Here is a 15,583-nt window from a genome sequence, read left to right as displayed (position 1 = left end):
ATTGTAAAAACGCCTTTGGGCATTTAGCAGCATATTGGTCCTGTCCTTAAGTGGTTAAGTGGTTAAAGAGACCCTGTCACCTTAACCACGGTGGGCATTTGGACAGCCAATCACCAGGGACCAGTACTGCCATGTGGGGGAAAAAGGGATGGCAGAGCAGTATAAATAATGGGACTGGATGTACAGAACCGATCCCATAGATGTATTTCATCGGCTGTGGCCCCGGAGTTTACCTTCAATTTCCGGCAGTCAGGACGGCTCCCGGTGTTAGGAAAAGGATTTTCCACACCAAAACAATCCCTGGTTTTTGTTATAACGCTCTCCAGGCCGGCAGCGCTCATTGTGCGCAGTAACTGATCCTCTTTGTCGTACACGACCCCCACCGATCCCTTCCCCCCCCCCTGTATACATTGGCAGCTTGCTACATAAAATATTTAGGTTTGCCTGAGCGGCTTTGGAGGATTGAAGAAAAGTTTTTGTGCTTTTTGGCTTCATCTCGATGGACGCAAATTCAGAGCTTCTGGCTCTTGACTGTGCCGGGTAGTAGTCATAGGTGTGCGCAGTCTATTGCATTAGGGGTGCGCGCCGCAAAGCACACATTACTGATCACTCACGATCAGTGGCGGTTCGTCCGTAGAGGGCGCTGGAGCGCCGCCCCCTCTGGTGGCTCCGCACCGCCACTGAATAACGTACATTTATGCATTGCATGAATGTATGTTATTGTTGCCAGCTGCCGCTGGTCTATTCAGGTGGCCGGACATTGAGCGCCAACCACCTCTAGCAGCCAGTCAGTAAGTGGTAATGATATGCTGTAACCTCTAGCAACCCATCAGTGAGCGGTATTACTGTACAGGAACCTCTAGCAACCAATCAACAAGAAGAAATTGTGCTGTAACCTCTAGCAACTAATCAGTGAGCCGTAATGTGTGCTGTAACCTCTAGCAGCCAGTCAGTAAGTAGTAATGATATTCTGTAACCACTAGCAACCAATCGCAATCACTGCTTGATCTGATAGAGTAAACAGATTCTAGAGCAAAATTGCATGGGGGGGGGGGGGGGGTCACCCAAGAATTTTTTTTGGGGGCTTCGTCTGGACTTTGGTTGGGATAGACTCTTCCAGTGGGGTCAACTGTCTAAAAGGGAGAGATTTCCTCTTATTTCCTGTTGGGTCTCCAGGACAAGGAAGTGTAGCTTTTTACCATCGGGGGGACCCCGTCACTTTACCGACTCGGTGAAAAGCCTTGCTAGGCTACCTCTCGACCTATCTATGGCTTTGTTCAAGCCGTCGGAAATGCCTCCTTTCATGGTACAGTGCTTCGCCTAAACACTTTCCCCAACTTGTTCACTCTCCGACTTAGTTGGGGTAGGCGGTACACTTTGGTGGGGGTGGGTCAGCCACGCCTCGTAAACCTTTGACCTCTGGGAACCCGCCTTCTGACCTGTGGGGGAGGTCCCTGTTCCAATTCCTGAGTCCTAGCTTTATTCTTCAAGGCTGAACCCTAACCCAAAGCCCTAACCCCCACTTGCCAAGATCTCCACATGAGGAGAAAGCCCTCAAGCTTGTGTAAACTCGACTCCAGCACCATCCAAGGTGTATCTTAGAGGTTTGACATTCGGAGGGATAGCCCGACTGGGAAGAGTTGGGGGAGGGGTGTATGGGTGGGTCAAGGGTGGACTAGAATTCGGGGGAAACCTTCAGTCTCCTTAAAGTTTTAAACCTCCATTGCTTCAATTGTCTAACCTCACGTAAGCTCCACGTTGGATGGTGTTGGAGCGTACGCAAGGTTAATGATGTCCTCCTTACATGGTAATTGGCTGGTCATGCTAAAGCATTGTATGGAAGGTGTCTTTTGGGTCAAGTGTGGCCTTTTTACTCCCATCCTTATGGCCTTCGTGGCTTGAGAATTTAAAGAGACTCTGTTGCTTTGTCCTAATAGCTAGTCCCAGGGCCGGCCTTAGGTGTTCAGGCGCCCTGTGCGAGATAATCCTGTGGCGCCCCCCCCCCCCCCAAATGGCCCCTGTAAATTCAAGAATAGGGTGGTATTGGGACCGCTGGGGCAATATAGGGCAGGTTGGGGTGGCATAGGGCAGGATGGGGTGGTATAGAGCAGGGTGTGGTGGCATAGGTCAGGTTGCGGTAGCATAGGGCAGGTTGGTGTGGTATAGAGCAGGGTGCGATAGCATAGGGCAGGTTGGGGTGGTATATGGCAGGTTGCAGTGGCATAGGGCAGGTTGCGGTGGCATAGGGCAGGCTGGGGTGGTATAGGTCAGGTTGTGGTGGTATAGGGCAGGTTGGGGTGGTATAGGGCAGGTTGCAGTAGTATAGGGCAGGTTGGGGTGGTATAGGGCATGTTGTGGTGGCATAGGGCAGGCTGGGGTGGTATAGGGCAGGCTGGGGCTTGAGCGCCCCCACCTCTGTGGCGCCTAGGTGAACTGCACCCCATCTAGGATCGGCCCTGATGTGACTCACATTCTGTGAGTTGTGTGTGCCGCAGGGCGCCCCCTGTTGCCCATGGCGCCCTGTGCAGCCGCACAGCTCGCACACCCCAAAGGCCGGCCCTGGCTAGTCCCCCCTCAACCTACGCCTCCTCCCCATGCTTGGTTGGTAATGCTAAAGCATTGTAATGGAAGGTGTTTTTTGGGTCAAGTGTGGCCTTTTTACTCCCATCCTTATGGCCTTCGAGGCTTGAGAATTTAAAGAGACTCCGTTGCTTTGTCCTAATAGCTCGTCCACCCTCAACCTACGCCTCCTCCCCATGCTCAACAATCATTCCATTGCTCCAACTGTCAAATTTTGTATAGGCTTCATGTTGGATGGAGTGGCTAGTGGGATGAGGAGAACGTTCTCAACCAGAGGCGGCTCTTTAATTAGGCGGTCGCCTAAGGCCTCGTGGCCACCTAACTTACCCAATGCATTACCCCAGTTTTGAGGGACAGGGGACCTTAACGCTGCTGTGCTCAGGCAGCGTTAAGAGCCCTGACTCGGGAGCGGGGCCGCCAGCGACCAGTGAATATCGGTGACACCACCCCTTGTGGTGTCAATGACCCAGCATGACATCACAAGGTGGAAGGTTCACCAGGTGACATCACCGGGTGACCCCCCACCCCTTAGTTATTAAAGAGCAGGATCTGGGGGCCACCTTGTTAAAGGTGGCCCCCAGGGGGAGGCAGAGGGGCATCAGGAGGGCAAAGTACAAGTTCTGGGATTCCGCTCAGGACAAGGCCATCATCCTGGGAAAACTTAGTAAAATGCATGACTATCCTAGCAGATATGGGACAGTTAGCAAATATGATGTAATGCAAGACTATCATGGGGCCCCCATGCACCTGGGGCCCCTGGGCAGTGCCCAAGTGTGCCCAGGCATTAAGTCAGGCCTGAGAAGAACCTCCTTCCATGATAGGTGGAGTGGCTGGTCATCAGGATTGCCATATGAGGAGGACGTCACCAACTCTTTGGAATTCCACCCCCCCCAAAAAAAAAAACAACCCCGCCCATGGCAACACTCACATTTTATAAACATAGATTGGTCTTTATTCGGATCAGAAATATATTTTTCAGTAACGGATCTGGAGATCAGACAGCAGAACCAAAAAAGGATGCGAAGGTCCCACCCCAGTCCTTTTTATCAAGAACGAATCTACGGCTAAAACTCTTGTTCCCTTTTTTTTTTCTCTCTCTTTTATTTGCGCCAATTCTGGTTTCACCGCCAGCGACCGCGATAAGCTTTGTAAAGCAGCATGGGGAAATATCACCGGCCACAAAATCAGAAACCAAACAAAATCGTTAAAAAGAAAAAAAAAAAACACAACTTTATCGTAAGGCTTAATTTTGGTCACAAGACTATAAAAAAAAAGTAGCAGGCACATGTGGAATGTTAAGGCATTGCCGAACACCCAAAAAACTTAAAAAAAAAAATCCTACACCCCCCCCCCCTCACAATTAAATAAATTTCCCCCCCTGGTGGACATAATAAAAACAAAAAAGGCTTCTTTTTGATCCTGGTCTAAACAATCACATGCAATGGAGGACAACCGATGAGAAAGGATTGGACTCTTCCGTCTTGCCGATCACGTTGAGCGAAGGCCGAGACGGTGTCCTTGAAGAGCAGAGAGAGGAGACGGCTAGGAGATGAGTGCTTGACGTGTCCCGATTCTGGCCATGGGGGGTTTTCTTGTTGGTCTTTTTTGGTGTTCAGAGGATTTGCCTGGGCATGCCGTAACCGGTCATTCCGGACTGGGAGGCGCCCTTGTTGGTGCCCATCTGTAGACCGATGACGCTTTGGCCTTCTTTTAATTTGTCTTGGGTGAATCCGCGCCTGTTCTCCATGGATTTCCTAAAGTGGTAGAGGTAAAAAAAATTTTTTTAGTTGCGTCCTTTTTTACTCAACTTTTGTAGGCCCCTAGTTACCCGTCAGGGCTGCTATCGGGGGGCTACAGGCAAGTACACCTGTAAGAGGCCCGGAGGTCCCCAGGGGCCCAGATGGCAACCCCCTTTTTTTTTATTTATTTTTTTCAATTTTTATTTATTTTATTTATTTTGTAAGGGGCCCAGAGGTCCCCAGGGCTTCGGATGGCAACCCACCTTTTATTTAATTTTTTTATATTTTTTGTTAAAGGGCCCAGAGGTCCCCCCCCCTTTTTTTTATTTTTTCTTATTTTTTTTTTTTTAATAAAAACTTTTTTTTATTTATTTATATATATATATATATATATATATATATATATATATATATATATATATATATATATATATATATATATATATATTAAAAAAAGGGGGGTTGCAATCCCTGGGGACCTCTGGGCCCATTAATAAAGACAAAAAAAAATAATAAACCAAAATATATATATATTATATATTTTGGTTTATTTTTTTTTGGTTTTTATTAATGGGCCCAGAGGTCCCCAGGGATTGCAACCCCCCCTTTTTTTTTATATATATATAATATATATATATACCGTATTTATACGAGTATAACGCGCACCCGTGTATAACGCGCACCCCCAATTTTCAATTAAAAATCGGTATAAAATCATTGTAATTGCCAAAAATCATTTATGTCCAGCCATGCCCCCTGTATGTCCAGCCGTGCCCCCTGTATGTCCAGCCGTGCCCCCTGTATGTCCAGCCGTGCCCCCTGTATGTCCAGCCGTGCCCCCTGTATGTCCAGCCGTGCCCCCTGTATGTCCAGCCATGCCCCCTTACCTTTAATCACGCGGCGCGCGGGAACATTACAGACAGCGTTCGTTTGAACAGCTGTTTTCCCTGCCACGCATAGACACTCCCCCTCGTTCGCGATTGGACAGATCCGTCCAAGGGGGAGTGTCTACGCGCGGCAGGGAAAACAGCTATTCAAACGAAAGCTGTCTAATGTTCCCCCGCGCCGTGTGATTAACGTTGTAGCTGCGTTGGTGGCTTCGGTGGCGGCGGCGGTAGCAGCGGCGTGTGCGGCGGGGGGGACAAAGTCCTCGAGTATAACGCGCACCCAAACTTTGATCTTTTTTTTGGGTATAAAATTTTGCGCGTTATACTCGAATAAATACGATATATATATATATATATATATATATATATATATATATATATATATATATATATATATATATTTTTTTTTAACTTCTATTTTTTTATTTGTAAGGGGCCCAGAGGTCCCCAGGGCAGCCCCCCCAATTCGTGGCAACCCCCGCTTCTCAATTCCCCCCCCCCGTCTCACAATTTGAGGCGGCAGCACCCAATACCTGTTGGAGATACAACAAAACTTCAGCTTAGCCTATTGTATTGAATGCAGTTTAGAAAAAGGACACAAGATGTCGCTAATGCTCAGTGATATGCTATGCTATGTGTTTTCTATGATGTGTTGTATTTCCTGTCCACAGTGATGTACTTGTTGGTTTTCTTTTTCCTGTCTGTGTGTTCTTCTTACCATGTGCAGTGACATTTTTCCCTGTGTGGTTATGTTCCAATAAAGAAGCCAGTTCCTGTTACTCCACAACGTCTGATCTAAATTGACTCCGCTGCACCTATCAATCGTACTGTGCAACAATACCCCCCATACAAAACTGGGCAAATAAAAATGGTGGAAATCTGTTACAATGGGCACAGCAAGTGTGCACATCAAGGAACTTGGCATAGGGATGGTGGGAATCCGTCATAATGGGCAAGACTGGGGACTTGGCATAGGGTTGGTGGGAACCCCTCATAACTGGCACAGCAGATGTGCAAACCCGGGAACTCAGCACAGGGATGGTGGGAACCCCTCATAATGGGCACAGCAGGTGTACAGACCTGGGAACTCGCCACAGGGATGGTGGGATCCCCTCATTATGGGCACAGCGGGTGTACAGACCCGGGAACTCAGCACAGGGATGGTGGGATCCCCTCATTATGGGCACAGCAGGTGTACAGACCCGGGAACTCAGCACAGGGATGGTGGGAACCCCTCATAATGGGCACAGCAGGTGTACAGACCTGGGAACTCGCCACAGGGATGGTGGGATCCCCTCATTATGGGCACAGCGGGTGTACAGACCCGGGAACTCAGCACAGGGATGGTGGGATCCCCTCATTATGGGCACAGCAGGTGTACAGACCCGGGAACTCAGCACAGGGATGGTGGGAAGCCCTCATAATGGACACAGCAGGGGTCCTGACCATGATTCAAACTGAGGACCTCAGTGCTGCAAGGCATTAGTGCTAACTGTGGTGCCCGCATTCTCCACCATCTACAAAAAATGCAGCAAGGATCATGGGAACCTCTCATAATGGGCACAGCAGGTGTACAGACCCGGGAACTCAGCACAGGGATGGTGGGAACCCCTCATAATGGGCACAGCAAGTGTACAGACCTGGGAACTCAGCACAGGGATGGTGGGAACCCCTCATAATGGGCACAGCAAGTGTACAGACCTGGGAACTCAGCACAGGGATGGTGGGAACCCCTCATAATGGGCACAGCAGGTGTACAGACCCGGGAACTCAGCACAGGGATGGTGGGAACCCCTCATAATGGGCACAGCGGGTGTACAGACCCAGGAACTCAGCACAGGGATGGTGGGAACCCCTCATAATGGGCACAGCGGGTGTACAGACCTGGGAACTCAGCACAGGGGTGGTGGGAACCCCTCATAATGGGCACAGCGGGTGTACAGACCCGGGAACTCAGCACAGGGATGGTGGAAACCCTTCATTATGGGCACAGCAGGTGTACAGACCCGGGAACTCAGCACAGGGATGGTGGGAACCCCTCATAATGGGCACAGCAGGTGTACAGACCTGGGAACTCGCCACAGGGATGGTGGGATCCCCTCATTATGGGCACAGCGGGTGTACAGACCCGGGAACTCAGCACAGGGATGGTGGGATCCCCTCATTATGGGCACAGCAGGTGTACAGACCTGGGAACTCAGCACAGGGATGGTGGGAAGCCCTCATAATGGACACAGCAGGGGTCCTGACCATGATTCAAACTGAGGACCTCAGTGCTGCAAGGCATTAGTGCTAACTGTGGTGCCCGCATTCTCCACCATCTACAAAAAATGCAGCAAGGATCATGGGAACCTCTCATAATGGGCACAGCAGGTGTACAGACCCGGGAACTCAGCACAGGGATGGTGGGAACCCCTCATAATGGGCACAGCAAGTGTACAGACCTGGGAACTCAGCACAGGGATGGTGGGAACCCCTCATAATGGGCACAGCAAGTGTACAGACCTGGGAACTCAGCACAGGGATGGTGGGAACCCCTCATAATGGGCACAGCAGGTGTACAGACCCGGGAACTCAGCACAGGGATGGTGGGAACCCCTCATAATGGGCACAGCGGGTGTACAGACCCAGGAACTCAGCACAGGGATGGTGGGAACCCCTCATAATGGGCACAGCAGGTGCACAGACCTGGGAACTCAGCACAGGGATGGTGGGAACCCCTCATAATGGGCACAGCAGGTGTAAGGACCTGGGAACTCAGCACAGGGATGGTGGGAACCCCTCATAATGGGCACAGCGGGTGTACAGACCCGGGAACTCAGCACAGGGATGGTGGGAACCCCTCATAATGGGCACAGCGGGTGTACAGACCCGGGAACTCAGCACAGGGATGGTGGGAACCCCTCATAATGGGCACAGCGGGTGTACAGACCCGGGAACTCAGCACAGGGATCTACTAGTCCCCATGAAATAGAAGAAGCTATCAGGGACTTTAACTCTCCAGGATCCCCCAAACATTAAAACGATCCAGTTGGTAGGAATAAAGAAACTTGTTTTTAAAATTGTTATGATTTGAACCCCCTTTTCGTTTTTTCCTGTGAAAGGAAAGTCTGTGGAATGACTTACTTGGGGAACCAGTTGGGGTCTCCTTTGAAATGCCCGTCGCCCTTTGTAACGGCTAAACTGCCCAAGTTCATCAAATTCCGCTGGACGGTGGCCATGTCCTTTCCTGTGAAATAAATAACGTTTTTTTCGTTCAGTTTTGTAATTTTATCGATCGGCTTGTTGCATTTGACTGTCGATAAAAAAATAAAAAAAAATCTTCACACGATAAGACTACTAAAAAAGTGATATCATTTTTTATTTATTTTTTTGTTTTCGATGGAGTGAGGAAGAGTTGGAACCTAACTAATATATATTTATAACCTATGACTTTCGGCTCCATCTAGTGGCCATAATATGGTATTTTCCTGATTTGAGATTTTGCAGGAAAATACAGCATTATGGCCACTAGATGATGATCTTAGGAAATAATCATTCCTAAGGGACAAGGCTGCATTTAGGGGCATGGCTGAATTTAGAGACAAGGCTGCATTTAGGGACAAGGCTGCATTTAGGGGCATGGCTGCATTTAGGGGCATGGCTGCATTTAGGGACAAGGCTGCATTTAGGGACAAGGCTGCATTTAGGGGCATGGCTGCATTTAGGGGCATGGCTGCATTTAGGGGCATGGCTGCATTTAGGGACAAGGCTGAATTTAGGGACATGGCTGAATTTAGGGACAAGGCTGCATTTAGGGACAAGGCTGCATTTAGGGACATGGCTGCATTTAGGGACAAGGCTGCATTTAGGGACATGGCTGAATTTAGGGACAAGGCTGAATTTAGGGACAAGGCTGCATTTAGGGACAAGGCTGCATTTAGGGACAAGGCTGAATTTAGAGACATGGCTGCATTTAGGGACAAGGCTGCATTTAGGGACAAGGCTGAATTTAGGGACAAGGCTGCATTTAGGGACAAGGCTGCATTTAGGGACAAGGCTGAATTTAGAGACAAGGCTGAATTTAGAGACATGGCTGCATTTAGGGACAAGGCTGCATTTAGGGACAAGGCTGCATTTAGGGGCATGGCTGAATTTAGGGACAATGCTGCATTTAGGGGCATGGCTGCATTTAGGGGCATGGCTGCATTTAGGGGCATGGCTGAATTTAGGGACAAGGCTAAATTTAGGGACATGGCTGCATTCAGGGACAAGGCTAAATTCAGGGACAAGGCTGAATTTAGGGACAAGGCTGAATTTAGGGACAAGGCTGAATTCAGGGACAAGGCTGCATTTAGGGACAAGGCTGCATTTAGGGACAAGGCTGCATTTAGGGGCATGGCTGAATTTAGGGACAAGGCTGCATTTAGGGACAAGGCTGAATTTAGGGACAAGGCTGCATTTAGGGACATGGCTGAATTTAGGGACAAGACCCCACGTAAATGACGTTTTTGACTAACGGCGCATGCGCCGTCCGTGAAAGTAACCCAGTGCGCATGCTCCAAATTAACCCGCAAAAAGCCAATGCTTTTGACGTGAACGTTAATTACGCACAGCCCCATTCACGGAACGATTTACGCAAACAACGTAAAATTTTAAAAATTTGACGCGGGAACGACGTCCATACTTAACCTAGGATACGCCTCATATAGCAGGGGTAACTTTACGCTGGAAAAAGCCTAACGTAAACGACGTAAAAAAATGCGCCTGGCGGACGTATGTTTCTGAATCGGCGTATCTACCGAATTTACATATTCCTCGCGTAAATCGACGGAAGCGCCACCTAGCGGCCAGCGTAAATATGCAGCCTAAGATACGACGGTGTAAGAGACTTACGCTGGTCGTATCTTAGAGAAATTCTGGCGTATCTGATTCTTTGAATCAGGTGCCAGGATACGACGCCTCACACTCAGAGATACGACGGCGTATCTGGAGACACGCCGTCGTATCTCCTACGTGAATGTGGCCCATAATAAAAGATGGAGACAATGGCCCAGATTCAAGAAGCAATTGCGCCCGTGTAACCATAAGTTACACGGCGCAATTGCTTACTTGCTCCGGTGTAACGAGTGCTCCTGATTCAGGAACCTCGTTACATCGGCTGCAGACTAAAATCTGCGCGGCATAAGGCTCTTATGCCTCGCAGATTTTAGGCTGCATTCTTGCGGGGGCCGCTAGGGGGCGCTCCCATTGTGTATCAGCGTGTAGTATGCAAATTGCATACTACCACTGATTCACAAGCTTGCGCGGGGCCCGCGCAAGCCAGGTACGGAGTTTCCGTACGGCAACTTTAGCGCAAGGTTGCCCCTTCTAATAGTAGGGGCAGCCAATGCTAAAGTATAGCCGGCCTTCCCGCGCCGTGAAATTTGAATTTCACGGCGTTTGCGTAAGTGATTCGTGAATGGCGCTGGACGCCATTCACGTTCACTTTGAAGCAAATGACGTCCTTGCGACGTCATTTGCCGCAATGCACGTCGGGAAAGTTTCCCGACGGAGCATGCGCTGTACGCTCGGCGCGGGAGCGCGCCTAATTTAAATGATTCCCGCCCCCGGCGGGATCATTTAACTTGCGCGCGCTTGCGCCGGGCAAATTTGCCGGCGCGCCCTCGCAGTTCGCGGAGCTACTGCTCCGTGAATCGAGGGCAGCGCAAAATATTTGCGGGGGCGCAGGGCAAAATCGTTGCCCTGCTCCCCCGCAAATATCGCGCAAGCTATGCTGAATCTGGGCCAATGGAAAAACTTCAAATCGTCGGAGGAGTACTTGGGGGAAAAATAATAGATGACAACAGAAGATGAAAGAAGATAAAAAAAGGAAGGAACAAACCATTAGGGGATAAGGGAGGGGGGTAGGTATGGTTTTATAATTAAACTTGATAGATAAAATAATATACAATAGGGGGAATGAAGGGAAAAGGGGGGGGGGGGGGGAAGGGAGGGAAAGAAAAAAAAAACACAAATAAAAATATAATGGCCCAGATTCAGGTAGAATCGCGCAATATTTGCATGGGGAAAGAGCAACAATTTTTCTCTGCGCCCACGCAAAGATTGCGCTTTGCCCGCGATTCACGGAGCAGTTGCTCCGTAAATTGCGCGGGCGATATGCTAAATAGCCCTGCGTAAGGGCGCCTAATGTAAATGATCCCGCCGGGGGCGGGAATCATTTAAATTAGGCGCGCTCCCGCGCCGAGCGAACAGCGCATGCTCCGTCGGGAAACTTTCCCGACGTGCATTGCGGCAAATGACGTCGCAAGGACGTCATTTGCTTCTAAGTGAACGTGAATGGCGTCCAGCGCCATTCACGGTTCACTTACGTAAACGACGTAAAATTTGAACGTCGCGAGCGGGAAGCGCAGCTATACTTTAGCATTGGTTGCGCCTGCTATTAGCAGGAGCAGCCTTATGCTAAAGTGGCCGTACGGAAACTCCGTACCTTGCGTGCGCAGGGCCCGCGCAACTTTTGTGAATCGGTGGTAGTATGCAATTTGCATACTATACGCCGATCACAATGGCCGCGCCCCCTAGCGGCCAACGCAAGAATGCAGCCTGGGATGTGAAGGCATAAGGAGGCTTATGTCTGTCACATCCTAGGCTGCATTCGGTGTAACGAGGTTCCTGAATCAGGAGCACTCGTTACACCGGAGCAAGTAAGCCCTTGCGCCGCGCAACCTATGGTTGCGCGGGCGCAAGTGCTTCTTGCATCTGGGCCACTGAAGTTAAAGATAAAATACAAAAATCATCTTTGGGAAAACCACAAATGATGCAAAACCGAAGAAGACGATACTAATGAATGAATGAAATCATGAGCAAGTCTCTTGCTGTGGTTGAGTCTGAGGTGGTTTAAAAAAAAAAAGAATAAAGTAGAATAAAACAGAATAGAAAAGAATAGAGTAAAAAAATGGAAAAACAATAGAATAGAAAATATAAATGAATAGATCCGAAAAAAATAGAATAAAATAGAATCTAGCTGTCTTCCAAAATTGAAATTTCAAATAGAATAAAATAGAATATAGCTGACTTCCAAAATTAAAAAAATAAATAAAACAAAATAGAAAAGAATGGAGTAAAACAATAGAATAGAAAATAAATAAAGGAATAGATCAGAAAAAAATAGAATATAGCCATCTTCCAATACGGATTTTGAAAAGAATAAAGTAGAATAAAATATATAATAGAGTAAAACAATAAAATAGAAAATAAAGGAATAGTTTAGAAAAAAATAGAATAGAATATAGTCGTCTTCCAAAAATTTGAATTTCGTAGTTTCGACTTTTGAATAGAAGGAAATAGAAAGAATAGAGCCGTCTTCTAAAATTTCGAATTTCAATTAGAATAGAACCAGTTATTCTTCACAATGCATTTTGGATCGATTTCAATATTTTCTATTCAAATTCGATTTGAATACTTGAAATTCAGTGCAAAAAATTAGAATCCGGTCAAAAACAAAACAAAATAAAATGACACAAATTTCATTCCGAAGGCAACAAAACAAAATTAGTAACTTAGGAAATCGACCCGAAACAAAAGAAAGGATTATTTTTTTTTTTTTGGACATGTCTAGTTGGCTTACAGAAGAGAGAAAGCTGAGAATGGGCCCAAAGGTAGTCGAAAGGTGGGTTGTGATTGGGTGGTGATGGGGGGGGGGGGAGAGGACACGGATTCTGCAGAACTACAGGCGCTGAAACGCGTTGTCGTGCTTCAAACATTGGACGTTCTTTTATGGTTCTCACCTTCCCACAAGTCGACGGTCTGGAATTGGTCAGCAGCCAGTATTCCGTATTTCTCGCTGGCCTTCAGGAACTGGGACACTTGCTCCATCTGTTTGAAGGCCATGCTGGAGGTCTGGATTTTGGCCACTGAACCCGGAGCCAGGGAGTTGATCAGGTGACATAAGATCTGTGGAGGAAGAAGGGAACTTGGTGAGGTTCATCGACACTTCCTATTTCTTCCATGTTATAGCCCTGAATATCTGAATAGCCAATCGCTACACCCAACTGGTGGCCCCGACATTGGTGTCAGTGGGAGGAATGGTGCCCCGACATTGGTGTCAGTGGGAGGAATGATGCCCCGACATTGGTGTCAGTGGGAGGAATGGTGCCCCGACATTGGTGTCAGTGGGAGGAATGATGCCCCGACATTGGTGTCAGTGGGAGAAACGGTGCCCCGACATTGGTGTCAGTGGGAGGAATGGTGCCCCGACATTGGTGTCAGTGGGAGGAATGGTGCCCCGACATTGGTGTCAGTGGGAGGAATGGTGCCCCGACATTGGTGTCAGTGGGAGAAATGGTGTCCCGACATTGGTGTCAGTGGGAGGAATGGTGCCCCGACATTGATGTCAGTGGGAGGAATGGTGCCCCGACATTGGTGTCAGTGGGAGGAATAGTGTCCCATCATTGGTGTCAGTGGGAGGAATGGTGCCCCGACATTGGTGTCAGTGGGAGAGAATGGTGCCCCGACATTGGTGTCAGTGGGAGGAATGGTGCCCCGACATTGGTGTCAGTGGGAGGAATGGTGCCCCGACATTGGTGTCAGTGGGAGAAACGGTGCCCCGACATTCGTGTCAGTGGGAGGAATGGTGCCCCGACATTGGTGTCAGTGGGAGAAACGGTGCCCCGACATTCGTGTCAGTGGGAGGAATGTTGCCCCGACATTGGTGTCAGTGGGAGAGTATGGTGCCCCGACATTGGTGTCAGTGGGAGAAATGGTGCCCCGACATTGGTGTCAGTGGGAGGAATGGTGCCTCGACATTGGTGTCGGTGGGAGGAATGGTCCCCCGACATTGGTGTCGGTGGGAGGAATGGTGCCCCGACATTGGTGTCAGTGGGAATACACAACCCCTCATCATTTGTATCGTGGGAGGAATGGTACCCCACTATTGGTGTCAGTGGGAGGAATGCTTCCTCCAGTGCCGGATAAAGGCCACAGTTGGAGACTACTGGTCCATGGCAATATTGCGTGATTTGGCTTTAGAAGTTCACCACAGTAGAAAACTTGAATCCAATATTAATTTTATACCCGTAATACCTATTTCACATTGGAAAGGTATATCCTCCCGGAGGAGGCATGGTCTACCTTCTGTCCCAGTCTGTATTCCAAAGAGTCCCACCAAATAGATGCTGCTGATTTACTTTGGGTTCTATCAAACTTCCAACGACCTCCCTTACACAAAGACAGGTAAGTGACCCATCATCGATCCAGTCTACTCACCACGCCGTCCTTCAGCCACTTCTGAAAGCCAACTTTCCCAGCCTCCTCGGGTTCGCCGAACTGAGTGCCGCACTGAGCAACAATCCATTGCACCAGGATGATCTCCAGCTCCGGGTCGTACTTCAGGTCAATCTTCATCTGGACTTCTCTGCTCAGTCCGTAGGATGGTCCTTTGTTTGCCATTTTGTAAAGTGTTGTGTAGTGGTGATCTCTGCAAGAAAAAAAAAAAACATTGAAGCACATATTACCGGAAATGTTACTACAGTTCGACCTTTCTACCCTTCCACAAGCCAGCAGGAACAATGTCCTCCTCATTAAATCCCATTCTTTTAAGAACCTCCATACCGCCTATTCTGGCACTTCCCTCCTTCATGTACAAATCATAATTTTTTTGCTAGAAAATTACTCAGAACCCCCAAACATTATATATATTTTTTAGCAGACACCCTAGGGAATAAAGTGGTGGTCATTGGAACTTTTTATCTCGCACAGTATTTGCGCAGTCATTTTTCAAACGCCTTTTTTTGGGGGTAAAAAAACGGTTTCATGAATTAAAAAAATAACAAAACAGTAAAGTTAGCCCAATTTTTTTGTATAATGTGAAAGATCATGTTACGCCGAGTAATTAGGTACCTAACTTGTCACGCTTTAAAATTGCGTACGCTCATGGAATGGAATGGCGCCAAAGGTACTTAAAAATCTTCATAGGCAACGCTTTAATTTCTTTTTACAGGTTACCAGTTTAGAGTTACAGAGGAGGTCTAGTGCTAGAATTGTTGCACGCGCTCTAACGCACGCGGCGATACCTCACATGTGTGGTTTGAACGGCGTTTACATATGTGGGCGGGACTTACGTGTGTGTTCGCTTCTGAGCGTGAGCTACAGGGGACCAGTGGCGTAGCGTGGGTTGTCAGCGCCTGGGGCGAGGCAAGTAATTTGCGCCCCCCCCCGACCCATGGACGAGGGGGGGCCAGCTATTTTCAGCTATCTCTAGTCACTATGTGAGACAGCGGTGGCTGTAGGGAAGAGGAGAGCCGGCTTGATAATGACTGGTAAAGCCTGGAGTGGTGACATCATGCATATGTTCCTATGTCCCATCTGCTGTTGGTGCTCCCTCCTCTTCACACTCATGAC

At 48.5% G+C, this 15,583-nt stretch overlaps 1 protein-coding gene across 1 annotated transcript in view; it reads right to left on the bottom strand.

Annotated features, from left to right (window-relative positions):
• Positions 1-3,509: 3,509 nt before the first annotated feature.
• The window catches only part of TAGLN2 (transgelin 2), a 75,050-nt gene continuing 62,976 nt past the window's right edge, over positions 3,510-15,583 (bottom strand). The window contains exons 2-5 of the mRNA XM_040332955.1: positions 14,450-14,660; positions 12,973-13,138; positions 8,333-8,435; positions 3,510-4,334 (exon numbers count right to left, since the gene is read on the bottom strand). Of these exons, the coding sequence (XP_040188889.1) occupies positions 4,193-4,334; positions 8,333-8,435; positions 12,973-13,138; positions 14,450-14,632 (594 nt within the window). The 5' untranslated portion in view covers positions 14,633-14,660 and the 3' untranslated portion in view covers positions 3,510-4,192. The remainder of the gene's footprint in view (positions 4,335-8,332; positions 8,436-12,972; positions 13,139-14,449; positions 14,661-15,583) is intronic.

Source organism: Rana temporaria, chromosome 13 (genome assembly GCF_905171775.1).
Source record: "Rana temporaria chromosome 13, aRanTem1.1, whole genome shotgun sequence".
NCBI classification, from domain to species: domain Eukaryota; kingdom Metazoa; phylum Chordata; class Amphibia; order Anura; family Ranidae; genus Rana; species Rana temporaria.
The sequence above is the reverse complement of the archived record's forward strand: the minus strand, read 5'-3'. Positions and strand labels throughout refer to the sequence as shown.